The sequence below is a fragment of the Onychostoma macrolepis genome, chromosome 24 (assembly GCF_012432095.1).
Source record: "Onychostoma macrolepis isolate SWU-2019 chromosome 24, ASM1243209v1, whole genome shotgun sequence".
Taxonomy (NCBI): domain Eukaryota; kingdom Metazoa; phylum Chordata; class Actinopteri; order Cypriniformes; family Cyprinidae; genus Onychostoma; species Onychostoma macrolepis.
In genome coordinates this window covers 26798529-26818646 of record NC_081178.1, presented here as the reverse complement: position 1 = coordinate 26818646, position 20118 = coordinate 26798529, and the positions used below count along the sequence as shown (strand labels likewise).

Below are 20118 nucleotides of genomic sequence, written 5' to 3'. Positions count from 1 at the left end.
TTTCCACATTTGCCTGAGGCTCTGGATCACACATGATAATAATAATGTGGTCAATAATGTTCAGTTTCTTGCACAGTCTGATCGTTTCACTTCATAAGACCTCAATATATCGTCAGGAGCCATGGGTGTTAATTTTGTGTTGCCTGATATGCTTTTTTGTCTCTCAAAGTGATGTAGCCGTTGACTTGCATTTTATGAATCATCGAGGCCTATGCTTTCAGCTAAATATCTTCTTTACTGTTTTACTAAAGAACAAAAGTCAGCTACATCTTGGACGGCCTGAGGGTGAGTGAATTAACAGCAAATCTTCATTTTTGGGTAAACTATCCCTTTAATCTGAGTTTAATCTAAACACAACATGACTAATCTGAGCTCAGCAGGAAACAGAAAGGTCATCGCCATCAAACGGCCAAACGACCTTAGGACAGGTTTTTCCTCTGCGTTCGCTGTCATTCAAAGGTGCCAATCATTCCACAGAAAACAGGCTTCCAGTGCAGAAGAACCAGAGGGGAAAACATCAAAATGGCTTAGGTTGTGTGATGGGTTTGCGATCTCACACGGATCCGACGCAAGGGTTCCATCACCCCTCCAGCACTTCCCATTGTTTATCTGCACATCACAATGCAAAGCCATGCAATCACGCCCCCGAATGAACACTGCTGCAGGTATTACACAGGACACATTCAGAGATAAAAGCTGGCCGACGGGATGTTCAATTTGGCTTGATACAAACAGAAAGAACATGCAGCATTATAATTGGAGGCCTGCCGATGAACTCCTCACAGACTCCCAGTGGGACACAACATCCAGCCCAGAGCTCTTAAAGAGGCAGCTCCCCAAAAATGAAACATTTATCATCATTCCATCACTGTTCCAAACCGGTGTACTAGATGCTCTTTTACATGCAAGTACAACAAATGGGACTGGAGCCTTCAAGCTCAATTTTTTTTTTTTTAACTTTCCATTTGATAACTTTCTGTGAGTTTTTTTGACATTTAAAAAATATATATTTTATATATTATATCATTTTATATTTATAATAATAATATTTATTAATTATTAATAAAATAATAAATATTATATTAAATATTAATAAAGTTATATTATTTTGTTAATTATTATTATCATTTATTTTAATTTGTTATTTTACTAATCCAATCATACAAATGAAAAAATCAATCAATCAATCAAATTCACATTTAATAATTTGCATAACATTTGCACAAAAACCTTAAAAACAGCTCAAAAAGTCAGCTATTAAATTGTCAAATTATTGCACCTTTAGCCTCAACAGTAGAGTTGCTTTTTACCCCAAATACCTTATACTTTTTGCATTATTCAGTTTTTGTGCAATCTAGTGGTTTAGAGGAAAATAAAGTCAAATGCAACTTTTACTACTTAGCTCTGTTGTACACTACCTGATAAATGAATATTATTTGTAATTATTTCTTTTTTCTTTTTTTCTTTTGTAGATCATGCATACACATCACAGATGCATATACATAAATCAATCATTAAATGCAAACCTTCTCCAACTCTTGATTCTCTGATTGGAATCTGGTCCATATTTTGCCGTCAAAATTAATCTGAAACATGAATTGTCGTGAGGCTTCACCACACCAATACATTATAGAACATTTTCTCTGGAGCTTCCAAGAATACAAATTTATTTGTTATTGGTATCAGCAATAAATTATAGAATATCAGCGATAAATTATAGAATTTGTTTTCTAAAGCTACAAAGTACACAAAATAATCGGTTATTGGTATTGGTGATAAATTACAGAATATTTTCTCTGGAGCTTTTATTGGTGGGCATTTTGTTTTTGTAATCAGGCTCTCAAAATGCATGTAAAGATTTTGATTTATCAGCCAATATATCAGTTATGAGCTTCCAAGTATATAAAATTATTGGTTATTTTGCAACGGCCAAAATTTCCATATCAGTGCGTGCCTAAAAGAAAGTCACATGGAGTTTGGAACGACATGACTAAAGAGCAGAATTTACTGTACATTTTTGGGTGAACTAAGCAGATATAACCATCTGTTCTCATCAGAAATCCACCCTGGTATTTTTCTTATTTTTGTGTTCACTGTTAAAAGATAAAAATAGCCTAAGAGTGTGTTTTCTAAGTGCTGCTGTGACGAGGTCACTCAGATGGAAACACTGTTTCACTTAACTCACCTTCAGCAGAGTGCAGACGCTGTCATCTCATTCTGTTCAAAACACTGCTCTTACTGCTACCTCAAACTAAACCTGGTAGTTAGAAATCGAAATAAAGCTTAAAAAAAAGGAAAATATAAACATTAGACAAAAAACAAATGTTGCCTTTTCATCTAACTGATTTAAAATAAGTTGAAGTATTAACATTACTATTACTACTACTAGAAAAATGCACATAACTAAAATTTTAACTAAAATGAAAGTCATAAAAATGAGCAAATTTTTTTAAAATTAATTAATTAATTAAAAATTAAAATAAATTAAAAACATTTTAAAAAAGTATAAATACTATAATAGCATATAAGCCTAAATAATAATAGAATAACATATTTTGGAGAGCAGCAGGTACACTGGTATTTTGATTGCTGATTAGTAATGAACATTAAAGGGGCTGTATGTAATTTGTTTTAGACTGTACTAATGCATAAACACACCACGGTATGTTTGCAAATATTTAGGAAACACTGTAAGTTCACATACTTGTTTCTCTGAAAAACAACGGCAGTTATTCAACTTTGAAATCTGTGTTCGATGTCGAAATGTTTTGTTTTTGTTTTGGTCTGTGTGACTCCGCCCACTGCAAGTTTACCCAATAGTATTTCAACACCCCAGGTTGCCAGTTGGTGGAAAACACAGCACATTGCACTCATGGAAGCCATGTACGTTAGAGCTTATAAAATAAGAGACATACAAATAAACACTGTATGCAGATGATGGGAAAGTGTCTGAGAAAGACAAATAAAAGTGATTGTACTTACATGAAATAGATGGGGTATCCTCCTTCAAAATACCAGCAGTACTTCTTTGCTTCTATGCACTGCAAAAAAATAAAATAAATTAATAAAAAAATAAATTAATAAATGCATTCAAATTAAGATACATTCATTTACAATTATAAATTATGTCTAGACAATGTTCTGAAAAATCTTACAAAATTATTATTATTTTTAAGGATTATTTTTTAAAATAAAATTGACCACATCCTGGATAAATCAACTACATATAAACATGTTTTGCATCCAGATTTGAAGTGGCTCTAAAAGGTTACTGGACACTAAAGTCACACTTAAAAATGTCTGAATGTCATTGTAGCAGATGCAAAATATCGAACCAGGTGGTGTCTGCAGTTAATCAAATCAGACACTGACATTACGACAGACAAACAAATGCTAGAACACGCTGTAGAAGCGTTCGCTCTCAGAAGAAGCAAAAAGAACTTCCTCTGGCTTTTGAGGTCATCGATTCAAGATGCAGAAACTCTTCACAAACAGCACAAATCAAACAAACGGCAGCTAAACAAGCTCAAGAGCCGATCGCTTGCTCATGTTCTAACAGCTGTTACAGATTGAGAGCGTACAAAATGAGATTTTTGTACATTCAGTGCAACTTACTTATTTAATTGGAAACTTTAGATTTTGCTGAACAGTATAAGAAATACAAAGAAAGAAAAGAAATGTGTTCTGTCCACAGCATCCACAGTTTTTGTATTACTGTGGAATATTCCACTGCTTGCACTGTTTTGTTGTGCGCTGACTGAACTGTCACACTAAAATGTCTGCTGAGACTCGGTAGATGTTTTGGAAAGAAATGTGAAAGTCTAATAGAGGCACTGAAGCCTGCAAAAACTTCATGATGAAACCTTCAGGAAATATGAAGGAAGTTTCTGTATTTTCCATATATCCAGATAAAGTCCTGGCAGAAAATTACCAGGCTACATTTCCATTTTTCTACTGATTTATTTATTTATTTATTTTTAAATAATGTATGTCCCTTTCTGCACTCTTTATTCCTATAAATAAAGGAAAAAAGGTACAATACAGCAAATAGTAATATTACACATGATAATATCAAATATAATATAAAAAGGCATATTGTATATAAAAAAATACATTACAGTTAGGGTCGGAAAGTTTTTTTTATTTTTTTTTTTATGTATGATGGTTTCCACAAAAATGTTGTGCAGCACAACTGTTTTCAACATTGATAATAATCAGAAATGTTTGTTGAGCAGCAAATCAGCATATTAGAATGATTTCTGAAGATCATGTGACGCTGAAGACTGCAGTAATGATGCTGAAAATACAGCTTTGATTACATTTAACAGATATTCACATAGAAAACAGCTGTTTTAAACTGAACTAATATTTCATAATTCTTACTGTATTTTTGATCAAATAAATGTAGCCTTGGTGAGCAGAAGAGACTTCTTTCAGAAACATTAAAAAATCTTACCAACCCCAAACTTTTAAACACTATAAACTTAAAAAAAATAATTCTGGCGTGTAACTCATCCAGCATTTGTGCTACAGACATGAATGACATCTCGTGCCCACTTTTCTGGGAGACTGGACTAACTTCACTGACTTCATGAATATAATATGTGCAATATAAATAACGTAAACATGCAAAAAGGTTATATTTATTGCTCAGGATTCAGGTTGATTTCATTACTTTTATTGTCTGCAACATAAGAGACACAAAAACAATGAAGGTTGTAAACGTTCCTTTTTTCATTCAGAGAGTTTTTCCATCATTTGAATCGTGTATTACAGGCTGTGATCTGCTGCTGTCTTCGTGAATCTCTGAGCTGCAGTTCTGTTTAGCTAGTGTTTGTCCGGGCTTTAGATTGAGTTTCCTCATGAACAGCAAACTCCCGTATCCCATTACACTGGACTCAATCATCCATTATGACGGACTGCAGCACAGCCTGTCGGTTCAACAATCAATACGGCTCAGCTGCTGTCAATCTTCAGCACAACATTAACACAGTGAACGTCTGCCAGAGATCCCAACATCCAGTCAGAGGAATGACAGCAGTGTACAGGAGAATGATGGAAACATCCAGAAACAGCAGCGGGAATCCTGAATCCTCCTACAGACAGAGTGCATGAGACCCACAAATCCCACTGTGCACTTCCATGCACTTTAATAATTTGTTTTTCAAAGTTGTAAAAAAAAAAAAAAAAAAAGCTATAGGCTAAAAAACTATTAAAAACAATTATTGGAGCATGTTTCACAAGAAAATGCTATTTCTATTTTTCAGTGCATTACTCGCCATTACTTTGTAATTGTTTGAGAAATGAACTAGCGATTTCTGAATGAACTCATCAAATATCTGTATCCCCATTAAAATGACAATTTCAGATTATCTGAAATAGAATAGAAATCTTGACTGTGAACATACAAAAACATACAAAATGGCACAATACTGACCATAATTATTTTAATGATCTAATACACATACTTAAAATACTGACACTCAAGAAGCAGCATTATTTGGATCCTATAATACACAATTATATATATATATATATATATATATATATATATATATATATATCAATCAATCAATCAGTGATTTAACCCTGTTACATTGTAAGCAAATAAAAAATAATATAATTGTATATTAAATCATAGTGTTGATGTTGGCTGGTGTTCAGCGATTCAACCCTGTTTACATAAGTTATTGTAAGTTTAAAAATAAGTAAAAATAAATAAATTAATAAATGCATTCAAATTAAGATACATTCATTTACAATTATAAATTATGTCTAGACAATGTTCTGAAAAATCTTACAAAATTATTATTATTTTTAAGGATTATTTTTTAAATAAAATTGACCACATCCTGGATAAATCAACTACATATAAACATGTTTTGCATCCAGATTTGAAGTGGCTCTAAAGGTTACTGGACACTAAAGTCACACTTAAAATGTCTGAATGTCATTGTAGCAGATGCAAAATATCGAACCAGGTGGTGTCTGCAGTTAATCAAATCAGACACTGACATTACGACAGACAAACAAATGCTGGAACACGCTGTAGAAGCGTTCGCTCTCAGAAGAAGCAAAAAGAACTTCCTCTGGCTTTTGAGGTCATCGATTCAAGAGGCAGAAACTCTTCACAAACAGCACAAATCAAACAAACGGCAGCTAAACAAGCTCAAGAGCCGATCGCTTGCTCATGTTCTAACAGCTGTTACAGATTAAGAGCGTACAAAATGAGATTTTTGTACATTCAGTGCAACTTACTTATTTAATTGGAAACTTTAGATTTTGCTGAACAATACAAAGAAAGAAAAGAAATGTGTTCTGTCCACAGCATCCACAGTTTTTGTATTACTGTGGAATATTCCACTGCTTGCACTGTTTTGTTGTGCGCTGACTGAACTGTCACACTAAAATGTCTGTTGAGACTCGGTAGATGTTTTGGAAAGAAATGTGAAAGTCTAATAGAGGCACTGAAGCCTGCAAAAACTTCATGATGAAACCTTCAGGAAATATGAAGGAAGTTTCTGTATTTTCCATATATCCAGATAAAGTCCTGGCAGAAAATTACCAGGCTACATTTCCATTTTTCTACTGATTTATTTATTTATTTATTTTTAAATAATGTATGTCCCTTTCTGCACTCTTTATTCCTATAAATAAAGGAAAAAAGGTACAATACAGCAAATAGTAATATTACACATGATAATATCAAATATAATATAAAAAGGCATATTGTATATAAAAAAATACATTACAGTTAGGGTCGGAAAGTTTTTTATATTTTTTTTTTTATGTATGATGGTTTCCACAAAAATGTTGTGCAGCACAACTGTTTTCAACATTGATAATAATCAGAAATGTTTGTTGAGCAGCAAATCAGCATATTAGAATGATTTCTGAAGATCATGTGACGCTGAAGACTGCAGTAATGATGCTGAAAATACAGCTTTGATTACATTTAACAGATATTCACATAGAAAACAGCTGTTTTAAACTGAACTAATATTTCATAATTCTTACTGTATTTTTGATCAAATAAATGTAGCCTTGGTGAGCAGAAGAGACTTCTTTCAGAAACATTAAAAAATCTTACCAACCCCAAACTTTTAAACACTATAAACTTAAAAAAAATAATTCTGGCGTGTAACTCATCCAGCATTTGTGCTACAGACATGAATGACATCTCGTGCCCACTTTTCTGGGAGACTGGACTAACTTCACTGACTTCATGAATATAATATGTGCAATATAAATAACGTAAACATGCAAAAAGGTTATATTTATTGCTCAGGATTCAGGTTGATTTCATTACTTTTATTGTCTGCAACATAAGAGACACAAAAACAATGAAGGTTGTAAACGTTCCTTTTTTCATTCAGAGAGTTTTTCCATCATTTGAATCGTGTATTACAGGCTGTGATCTGCTGCTGTCTTCGTGAATCTCTGAGCTGCAGTTCTGTTTAGCTAGTGTTTGTCCGGGCTTTAGATTGAGTTTCCTCATGAACAGCAAACTCCCGTATCCCATTACACTGGACTCAATCATCCATTATGACGGACTGCAGCACAGCCTGTCGGTTCAACAATCAATACGGCTCAGCTGCTGTCAATCTTCAGCACAACATTAACACAGTGAACGTCTGCCAGAGATCCCAACATCCAGTCAGAGGAATGACAGCAGTGTACAGGAGAATGATGGAAACATCCAGAAACAGCAGCGGGAATCCTGAATCCTCCTACAGACAGAGTGCATGAGACCCACAAATCCCACTGTGCACTTCCATGCACTTTAATAATTTGTTTTTCAAAGTTGTAAAAAAAAAAAAAAAAAAAAAGCTATAGGCTAAAAAAAACTATTAAAAAACAATTATTGGAGCATGTTTCACAAGAAAATGCTATTTCTATTTTTCAGTGCATTACTCGCCATTACTTTGTAATTGTTTGAGAAATGAACTAGCGATTTCTGAATGAACTCATCAAATATCTGTATCCCCATTAAAATGACAATTTCAGATTATCTGAAATAGAATAGAAATCTTGACTGTGAACATACAAAAAACATACAAAAATGGCACAATACTGACCATAATTATTTTAATGATCTAATACACATACTTAAAATACTGACACTCAAGAAGCAGCATTATTTGGATCCTATAATACACAATTATATATATATATATATATATATATATATATATATATATATATATATATATACAGTGAGGAAAATAAGTATTTGAACACCCTGCTATTTTGCAAGTTCTCCCACTTAGAAATCATGGAGGGTCTGAAATTGTCATCGTAGGTGCATGTCCACTGTGAGAGACATAATCTAAAAAAAAATCCAGAAATCACAATGTATGATTTTTAACTATTTATTTGTATGATACAGCTGCAAATAAGTATTTGAACACCTGAGAAAATCAATGTTAATATTTGGTACAGTAGCCTTTGTTTGCAATTACAGAGGTCAAACGCTTTCCTGTAGTTTTTCACCAGGTTTGCACACACTGCAGGAGGGATTTTGGCCCACCTCCACACAGATCTTCTCTAGATCAGTCAGGTTTCTGGCCTGTCGCTGAGAAACACGGAGTTTGAGCTCCTCCAAAGATTCTCTATTGGGTTTAGGTCTGAGACTGGCTAGGCCACGCCAGAACCTTGATATGCTTCTTACAGAGCCACTCCTTGGTTATCCTGGCTGTGTGCTTCGGGTCATTGTCATGTTGGAAGACCCAGCCTCGACCCATCTTCAATGCTCTAACTGAGGGAAGGAGGTTGTTCCCCAAAATCTCGCAATACATGGCCCCGGTCATCCTCTCCTTAATACAGTGCAGTCGCCCTGTCCCATGTGCAGAAAAACACCCCAAAGCATGATGCTACCACCCCATGCTTCACAGTAGGGATGGTGTTCTTGGATGGTACTCATCATTCTTCTTCCTCCAAACACGTTTAGTGGAATTATGACCAAAAGTTCTATTTTGGTCTCATCTGACCACATGACTTTCTCCCATGACTCCTCTGGATCATCCAAATGGTCATTGGCAAACTTAAGTCGGGCCTGGACATGTGCTGGTTTAAGCAGGGGAACCTTCCGTGCCATGCATGATTTCAAACCATGACGCCTTAGTGTATTACCAACAGTAACCTTGGAAACGGTGGTCCCAGCTCTTTTCAGGTCATTGACCAGCTCCTCCCGTGTAGTTCTGGGCTGATTTCTCACCTTTCTTAGGATCATTGAGACCCCACGAGGTGAGATCTTGCATGGAGCCCCAGTCCGAGGGAGATTGACAGTCATGTTTAGCTTCTTCCATTTTCTAATGATTGCTCCAACAGTGGACCTTTTTTCACCAAGCTGCTTGGCAATTTCCCCGTAGCCCTTTCCAGCCTTGTGGAGGTGTACAATTTTGTCTCTAGTGTCTTTGGACAGCTCTTGGTCTTGGCCATGTTAGTAGTTGGATTCTTACTGATTGTATGGGGTGGACAGGTGTCTTTATGCAGCTAACAACCTCAAACAGGTGCATCTAATTTAGGATAATAAATGGAGTGGAGGTGGACATTTTAAAGGCAGACTAACAGGTCTTTGAGGGTCAGAATTCTAGCTGATAGACAGGTGTTCAAATACTTATTTGCAGCTGTATCATACAAATAAATAGTTAAAAATCATACATTGTGATTTCTGGATTTTTTTTAGATTATGTCTCTCACAGTGGACATGCACCTACGATGACAATTTCAGACCCTCCATGATTTCTAAGTGGGAGAACTTGCAAAATAGCAGGGTGTTCAAATACTTATTTTCCTCACTGTATATATATATATATATATATATATATATATATATATATATCTCAATCAATCAATCAGTGATTTAACCCTGTTACATTGTAAGCAAATAAAAAATAATATAATTGTATATTAAATCATAGTGTTGATGTTGGCTGGTGTTCAGCGATTCAACCCTGTTTACATAAGTTATTGTAAGTTTAAAAAATAAGTAAAAATAAATGAATAAATATATATATTTTTAATTTTTTTTATTATTATTATTTTTTATATATATAATAAAATACATTTTTATTCAACAATCAATATTTGTAGTCAGTAACCATCATTAACTAAGCTACATTTGCAACCAATCCATTTTTTTTTATTTTTTATGTCAGTCTTTCTATCTAGAAAACTTTAAATATGCATTATGATTAAGCTGATATGTCCCAAATATTTACTGTTAAAAAACTGCAATATTTAACAAAAAATAAAAATAAAAGTTTCAGGCCTATTTTGTAACCTATATGTGGAAAGTGCCAGTAAACAAACATCAAGAAAATGAAACAAGGCCATTTTCCATAGCAGGCGTTCACACTTCAGCGTTAGTCGTGTAATGACTAATACTGTGAACAGCTGCAAAGTCAAAGTTTACAGAGTGTTTACAGCGCTGAGCTGAGTGTTTGTCAAGCAGTCGAGCCTGTGATGAATGCATGAGATACCAAACCCTGCCGCTTACATGTCTGACTAAATCTGCATGACCAATGCTATGGATGCTTTGGGGCGGTCTCAGCCGCTAACACAACTAAATTCAGAAAGAGCTAAATTAATGACAAATCCTCTACGCTAACCTAAAATCAATATTCATGCTCTTATGAGAAGAGGTTGTTTGCAGCAGTAGCATAATGAAGAGAAAAAAGGGACACGAGTGAGGGCTGAAACCCTGAATAAATACTGGAGCGTTTCTGTCCTGCAAAGCGCTTTGTTGATGACATTAGCTCAGCGCTGACGTGATATACTGTATACACTGCTCATTTCATCAGTGAACAGATCCTAAATGGAAGACTGAACTACAGTCAAAAGTCTGGCTACTGTACATGAGACTTGTGATATTATGTTTCATACAGCCATGACATTTGAATGAAGGCAAACTGGGATTCAGGGCAGACAAAAGATTGAGCAATCAGAGGAAGGACTTGAATGCGTGTGGGTGGAATTATCCAGAAAGCAAACATCTCCCCCGTCACTGCATCTGGCACATGGAGAAATGAGAGAGATCTGACAGCAAGAGAAAGGTCACAGACGGCCAATTAACCCTGCGAGTCAGCCGAGAGCTTTCATTAGTGCGGCCGTCCTCAACAACACCAACTGACCAGAAACTTACTGTATGCAGTGCTGAATAATGCATGTGGTCAAAATGTTGTATATACACAAAAAATACATTTAGACAAGCATGCATAAAACGCTCACTTGAACACCTCACAACTATGACTCGTCTGGATGCTGATACAGTCAGATTCCTTAACATTAAACTCAAACACCCTAATTTGAATAAAATAATTGGTGAACATAATAAACCCTTGCGAAAAAACAATTACATTTTTTAAAAGGGCACTTATTAGAGAAACACTTCAATGGAATATTGACACTTGACACTTAAGTGTATTATTTAATAAATTATTATAAGCCAACCGTTGTGAATCAGGCTAAAGTAAGGAGATAGTGTTGAACACTGGCTGGTTATCTACTTGCTCAAATATGGATTTCGGATAATTTTTAATTAAAAAAAGTTACGGACTGCATCTTTAATTAAGTATTTTCCTTCAATAAACTAGGTTTACTCAATAGTAAATACTATCGAGTACAGTAGTTGTTGTTTAGGTATTGGGTTAAGATATCTAGAATATGCTCATGTAGAATAAGACATTAATAAGTGCTTTTTCCCAAACACTGCTATAAATTTCTACGTCGGATACAAGAGCGTCGGCAGATTCTCTCTGGGATAAAAATAAAGTCTTGGTCATACTGTGCTAAATGACACTCATTATTCCACTACGCATGAAGAAAAAAAAAAAAATAAAGCTGATCTCAACGGTCCATAATTAGCATAAATCTCTGTTCAAGATCGGAAAGGTCACAATTTAGGGCGTCAGCGAGCCATGACTAAGACTGCTGCTTTCTCCCAAGAGTCCCTATGCACGGCCGCATAATGATAGTAGCTTTAAGGCTAAATCCTATCAAATCTCAAGCTCTTCTCACCAGGGAAATCTAGCAGGAAGAAGCAGAATCATTTCCTCAGTCTGCTGTTTGTGAGCAAGCGTTCAGGGCATGAGTTGTATGTTTTGTTTAGAGAAACAATGTCAGTTCCAGCAGAGGGACGAACGCCATTCAACACGCAGATCTGGACTGGAACAAACACATAATACAGGCACAGAATCGCAACTGCTCTAATTGCTCTTGGCTAAAGAACAACAGTTTCAAAAGAGAGGCCAACAGGGACCGATATACTATGAGTTTGCTGGGTTAAGTTCGGTTGTGTCTTAATCCTGTTCCGTCTCCTCCTCAACAATAATGACCTGAATCCTCTCTGCTGTATTAAAGCATCAGTTGGAAATGGTTCCAGTTAATGTGGAGGCTGGGAACTCCTCACAGAACAAGAACAGCATCCTCTCAGACGGTTCGCCCACGGACGGCCCATCGTCTGCTCACGAACAGACGGGTGCATATTGTGAAGAGAAACGGTCAATCTGCCAAGCTTTCCACTGACTGGCTGGCTTTAGTTAATGGGCCAGTGAAAAAACTCTAACCGTTTGCCCCATATACTCATTTCTTCAAAAATTCTGAGAAAATGCATCCATTTAATAATTAAAACAATACACCTCCTCTATGATTATCATGTTTTAAATTTTTACATTTCTGCCCATTCTCTGATAGAATAAAACAATTATAAGTAAAAAATTATAATGCAAACAAATATATAACTGTCCTATTTGTACAACATACTGTTTCAAAGCAGCCAACAAAGTCATGAGTGCAATAAAATTCCAGATATTTTTTTTTTTTTTTTTTCCTATAAGGCAAGGCCAGTTTAGGCTGTAAAATGTCTTGTGTGGTCATTATTCCACAACCATAACACTACTTATGAATTATTAATTCATGATATTTGTAAAAAAAAAAAAACACGTTTTACCCTGGAACATATATATATATGTGTGTGTGTGTGTGTGTTACTGCTGTCAAAATTAGCACGTTAATACAGGCGATTAATATTTTCAGTTTAATGCATTAAAAATAGTTAACGCAGTTAACGCAGAGGCGTAGCTAGGGTTGGCCACCCCACTCACAACTGCTGCTTCCGTCTCTTTTTTTCTTGACAAGACGTGCGTTTCTTTAGATGCAGAACATCTTTAGGAGCACATCAAACCGGAGATGTTTCAGACGTCAGTAGGCCTATTAAGTATTTTCAATTGTATTTTCCATATTTGGAAGCATAAATTGTGACATAATCCAAATGCAACTGCAAATCTTGCATTACCATTTGCGTTTGAAAATTAACACTGCATGCATGTAATATTTTTTAAATATGAGATTTAAGAACATGTCTCTGAAATGGTTTTCAAAACTGTCCTGGAGCAGCCCAGCACTGTCTCCCTCATCTAACACACCCGATTCAACTCGTCAGCTCATTACAGAGACTTTAAGACTTGAGGTGTGTCAGAAAAGGTGAAGAGAGTTGAGAGAAAATACGATGCGTGTCAGATCCACGTCATGGTCAGCAGGGACAGCTCTTAAAGTAATAGCAGCCAAAACATCCTAATAACCAGCTGCTGTGATGTCTGTTAATTAAAGAAAAAAAAACAAAAAAACAAAAAAAAAGCTTTTGTAGCTTTAAGGATTCATCTAAATTTAATTTAGAATTTAGTGCTCGATAACTATATTTCTGCTGAAGGCCACAGGTACATATGATGTTTATTATAATGGGTTTATGTGAACATTGTTTTAAGTTCACTTAAATTAGAAGTTGTTATTTTTAAAGTCTACTAAATGTTAAAATTGATAGCTCTCAATTATACTGTAATGTTAAATATTAGGGGAAAAAAACTATTTCCTAGAGACATCAGTATTGGTATCAGTGATACTCGTCTTCAGTCATAAAAAAGATGCCATTAAACAAATATTAAAAATATACTGTCTTCATGCTGTTTCTACATTAATTTGAAAATTGAATGTGAAATTATTGCAATGTAAAAGTATATTTAAAAACTTTTGTTAGGTGGGATTGATCGCGATTAATTTCAGCAAAATCTGCAATTAATTAGTTGTTGTTTCTTTAATCAATTGACAGCACTAATATATATAAATTAAAACGTTTTTGAAAATAACAATTAAGATATCTACTGTCACTTGTGTTTTAAGTGTAAATAAAATCTTGATGCCTTTTACCTTGTTACACCATTTTACTTGGATAACAATTTTTAAGAGGCATTAAATGTAACCTTTTCTCTTTTCTTTTTTTTTTTTTTGGTGCATGATATAAAGTATGATAGAAAAGGTTCCCAAATAGTGTGAAATGTTTCTGTATTGTCATGCACTGTAAATCTGATTCTTTTCCCAAGTTTTTAAAAATGAATCAATATGAATACAAAGATCACATTTCTAAGAATTTGGAAAATGAGTTTTGAAATACATTTTCTTCTCTTGGACAGAATGTCCACCTTGAATCAATGCTGAGTTTACACACTGGATCAGATGAAGCACAGACAGCCGATGCAAAACAAAACAAAGCATTGTCAAACAAACTATAAATTGCACATCTTTTCAAGAAGCTGTTTATGTTTTCACTCCAGTATCATCCTTCAATAATGTCATTGCTTATACAAAAAAACCCTCCTGAAATTACAGACGTAAGCAAACAGTTCTTTTCAGCAGGTCCTTTCCTGATTGAAGGTTAATGGTTGTTTACTGAGCAGGAGTTAGAACGAGTCCCAGCAGATCTGCTTTATTACAGCCGGCGGCTCCACGACTCACGTCCGTCCAAACGCAGAGATCACTGAAAGCCTACACCAGACTTCAGCCCTTTAACCTGAGCCGTGTTTAACATTGGCTGCTGTTCAGTGAGGGAGAGCGGCTGTTAACGGAGTATTAACCGGGGCATTAGGCTGAAACCTTTGTCTCTGGTAAATATAGATTCACAGGACCAAGTGAGCAAATCAAACTCCCTTCTGTTTTCTGTCAACTTCTGACTGATCCCGCAGTCTGCAGCTAATGCAGCTAATGCCAATGTCACTGAAGGCGGTGACGGGAATCGATGCAGGTAAAGCGTTCCTCGACAGAGCCAAACCACAGCAGCATGCTGGATATGAGCGTAACTGACACACTGCCTGCAGTACAAGGTAACGCTTCTCATTAGATGGTTAAAGTGTGCACAATTACACAGAAGCAGTTGATGCAGTTCTTGTAATCAACATCATTTAAGTTTAAATTTAGATATAAGGGAAAGAGTTTTTAAAAAGAATTTGTTTTAATTAGGGATGATGATATTGGATTTATGCCAATATTTTTCCAGCTCATTTTTGGCGATAGCCGTTGCCGATACCGATATATTTCCTTTTGTTTGGAAACAACACCAAGTCTCTCCTGTGCAGAGATTCTAAACAAATTATTTTTTCAAATTTTGGTTAGTTATTAACAAGACCTTATTTGTTAGAATTAAATAAACAACAATTTTTTTTTTTATAATGAGAGTACACTGAAAGCTTTGAAGTCACTCACAATCAATCACTTTTTTCAGACAGATGCAGTGGTAAGCTTAACATTTTATTTAAAGATTTAACATTTGTAGATGGTCTAAAGCAAGAGTTGTAAACATTCTGAAAATCTTTCAGAGCTCATAATTTGTTTGAAAAAAAAAAACATTTTAATAAAAATTACACTTTAATAAATCTAGGCTATATATAAAATTATTTAAATTTACAAGTGTCATGTTTGTGATTTTTATTCATGTAAGCTATATCTTCTGACCTTTAAATCAAAACATACTCGTGATTGTATCAGCTACTGCTTTATTTAATCAGAAATACAATCTTAATGTTATTTGTGTATTTTATTTTCATTTTATTACAAGTAGACCAACAGCACCCCCTAAGGGAATTAAAACTCCTTATCTGACGTGCATTAGGCTGCCGCTGCATGTGCTTGTGACCGTTGAATCTATTGCGCACTGTACGCGTCATTCTGTTCATGCATTCTCAGTTTAAATGCAGCGATCAAAAACAGTGAATCTAATCACCATTCAGGCAAAAATTCACTTCTAGAACGACCACAAAGCTGACTTGATCTTATCGCTAGCACACCCTGAGCACATGTGACTTATTCATCTTATCGGCAAGACGTATCTGCATAATTGTACATATCAGACGATTGCCGATGTTTACATTTTAAGCCATTATCGGCCGATTCCGATATTGTTCAGATAATATTGTGCATCCCTAGTTTTAATGGTAAAAGATGGTAAAAAATGCTACAGTAAATAAAAACAAAAACAAAAAAACTGTGATAGATCTAATTCTATGTTGTGTAATTTTACGGTAAAATACTTCTAAATTAACAGGTTTTTTTTTGGCACAGACAAAATCACTTGTGTGACAGCTAACGTTTTTCTTTGTAAAAAGATACAATTATGATTTTTAACTTCCTTTTTTTAGCATCTTTTTTCATATCAGTTATGTACACTAGGGTTTTTAGGGATTTAAGCTTAAAAATATATATTTTTTAGATGTTAGCATTTTGGTATACTAACATTATTTCAGTTAATGAATCATTCAATAATTTAATTTCAATCTATACAATTTTAAATATTGCTACCATGTTTTTTATGCTGAAGCTCTGGCAACCACAGCTACAATTTTTACTGTAAATTTCACTTTTTACTTTAAACAATGCATAGCTCAGGTCCTGTCACCAAGTTTTTAATCTTTTTTAATACCATTTTGCCTTCATTACACAATTTCATGGTCCCGTGGTGTGACAAATTAATTTTAAAAAGTCCAAATGGCCCTCAAAAAATATGTGTTTGTAATGATACGAAAATATTAATAAAACAAATAAAATAAAAATACTGTTTATAATGGTTTTAGATGCAGTATATCACATCACAACAGCACATGTCAGCTTCCTAAAAGCTTAATTTAAACTAACTACATTCACTAGTTATACAATACAGTTTGACCCCACATACCTGGATAACTACAATACAATCAACATCTTTGGCACAAGTGGATATGAGCAATAAAACATGCAGGTACATCAGGCAGATATAAGTCATAACTCTCTATTCAAGTTGTGTAGAGCTCTGAATGTGTCCCAGTCATTGACTCCAGTAATAGCAGCCCATGCTCTAACGAGCACATCATTACTGAGAAACAACATGCATGAATGTCTGAGAGAATCAGAGCTACCATCAACACTACCTGTCTGGATTTAATTGATGTTATGCTACAATTTATGAGGGAATAAACTGGCATATTGATTTATCCCCATCTAAGTGCTTATGATAAAGTGTCTCTCACTTCTCTGACAGGCCTGTATAATGATGGCAGTGATGAGGTGAAATACCTTTACTGTAGCTGCAGACGCAATATCTGCTGTACAGTAAGGAGCTCTGATGAGGCTTGATGCCTTAGCTTCGCAAAAGCCTTTGAAATGTAAATGCTGTACATATCAAAGGTTGGAAAGTTATTTGAAAATGAAACAGCCAACCCATAGCAAAACGCCTAATGGAGAGATAAACATTAAATCAGATCAGAGCAAACCAGCTGAGTGTACAATAAATAAATAAACAAACCAAACAGGGTCAAATCAGCATGCTATAAAATCAAATAACATTAAAACCAGACAGTTTAAAATCTTATTTTAAAGCGTAAAATAAATAAAAATATGAAACATATGCATTTCAGAAGGAATGCATGTATTATACATATTATACATAAATTTAGTATAATAATAATAAAAAACATGTAATAAATAATAATAATAAATAATTATACATAAATTTAGGATAATAATAATAAAACTCATTTTAACATGTGAACTGTCCTGGAGCACAAAACATAAAATAAATAAATTAATAACTAACATATTTTTAACTGACATTCAGCCACCCATAACTTCCTTAAAGGGATTTTCATGAACATACAGACTGTGCTTAAAAGGCATGTGATAATCCAACAGTGAAATTCATGATGCCAGCACACACACACACACACACACACACACAGGCTAATCATTATACACAACTAAATACACAACACGTCTGATTTCATCAACTAAGAGTTAAACAATCCCCAAAACTGTTCTAAACACAATTCATGTGATCTATAAACACAAGCACACCTCTGCTTTGACTCTGTCCTGAGACAACACAATGATATTTACAGTATTTCTCCAGTGTGTTTTATTGTAGGAGGAGCGGACAGAGACAAAGGCTCAACTAGCGCTACATTACATATGTACATAAAACAATGTACGCGGGAACTCTACAGCATAAATCTGGCTGTAAACAGCGGGTAATAACGAAACGATGAAATGCGTGCGAACGGCGTTAGTTGCGCGGTGTGACAGCGGACAGACTCACCTCGAGCACCGCGCACAGCGTCAGCAGCACCGCCGCTCCATGGCGCTTCACTCGCTCCTGCATTTCTGCACCGAGTGAACAAATGCTGTCAGGACGGAGCTTTCATAGCATTAAAGCGTGAATGTTCACAGCAGACGCACGAGCATGCTGGAGGCTCGGTGTGTGTGTGTGTGTGTGTGTCGGCGAGGAGAGAACAGCTCGATCCGCGCTCGCGCAACAATGAAATGATTTCCACTGGTAAAAAACAGCAGCACGCGATATAAGCGCACAAACAGCTCAAGGCTTCTGTCTCATCCTCCCAAATCCCAAACTAGGGCTTTACTAGAACAATCGAGCGCGTATTAGTTACTCAGCTCGTGCTTTAAATAAAAAGCATATATTGATTTACAAAGTAAGCTAATGTTACCTGGACCTAAAACGTGTGAATTGAAGCGTTTGAACGTCACTGCATCATAACAAAAAAAAAAAAAGAAAAGAAATCGAATGACATTTATTTTTAAAAATATCCTATCGAATCATACTTAAAACAATGTTTCACTATAGGAAGTTTGTTTTATATATATATTAGTGGTGGGCATAGATTAATTTTTTTTAATCTAGATTAATCTCACTGTAATCTTGGAATTAATCTAGATTAATCTAGATTAAAATGGCTCATTTGAATTCTGCCAAGTAGATCAGAATAAGTTCACTACTAGTAGTAAACAACTAGCAGTCATCAAGAATTTAATATTGATAACATTGAAGACATTGTATGATTATTCCTTAAAGATAAGGTTTTAATAGTTTTAGTAGTAGTAGTCTATTACATTCTGCCCAATGTCTTCAAGTGAAACCGAACTTTTATTTTGACGGGTTGCCGTGAGGATAGTTTTTCTCAAATGAAACGCTGGAATGCTCATGAAGTGACTCTCAGAGCAGCTCTGGAGATGTTGTTCATGTATTTATGTCCTCATTTAGTGAGACGACAGACGTTAATATCGCCGCAAGCGCCACGCGGTCTTCTGTATGAGTAGTGAACAAACCCGCTGCGTCTGCGCCATACATTAACACAGAGACACACAGAAGTCATATTTAAATAGATGTTTTGCGCTTAATATTTACAAATAGGAGTGGAGTGTGCTCACTTGTGTGTGCGCTTACGTTGTGTGTGTGTGCGCACCGCCAAACCTGATATTGCCAGTAACGTGTTCCTGGGTCAACATCTTTGTTGACCCTGGAACAACATTGTGATTAACCAATCAGATTTCAAGAACCAGTTTATAATTTTTGTGAAGTTTAGGATTATAATCAGTGTTTGGTGCTTGTACATCAGTGTAATTCATCTATCAGTTCCTCAGATTTTAGGGATTACTCATGGGTAAGGTTAGGTTTAGGTGTAGGAATATGGTTAAGATTATATTTTTGATTAAAATGTTGTTCCAGGGTCAACAAAATATGTTGACCAGGAACACGCTGCACTTGGCAATATCAGGTTGTGCGTGCGCACCGGGGCGGAACTCCGCTGTGCGCGCGATACAGAGAGCGCGACCATGTAACGTAGAGACAGAAATGACTTGCCGATTTCCATTGGGAAGCTTCTTAAAATTAATTTTCCTGAAGCAAACCCGGCGGCTTCATAGCTGCATCCATGTTAGCACGCATACACACAGGTTCGAAGACTCGTTCTCGCCCCTACAGTGCTATTCTGCTAGGTATACATCCGCTAAAATATCACGGTGAAA

General features: G+C 35.3%; 1 protein-coding gene across 1 annotated transcript in view; it reads right to left on the bottom strand.

The window, feature by feature from the left end:
* The window catches only part of vopp1b (VOPP1 WW domain binding protein b), a 47732-nt gene extending 29048 nt beyond the window's left edge, over positions 1 to 18684 (bottom strand). Inside the window, exons 1-2 of the mRNA XM_058764594.1 lie at positions 18395 to 18684; positions 2983 to 3041 (exon numbers count right to left, since the gene is read on the bottom strand). Coding sequence (XP_058620577.1) covers positions 2983 to 3041; positions 18395 to 18457 — 122 coding nt within the window. The 5' untranslated portion in view covers positions 18458 to 18684. The remainder of the gene's footprint in view (positions 1 to 2982; positions 3042 to 18394) is intronic.
* Positions 18685 to 20118: the final 1434 nt, after the last annotated feature.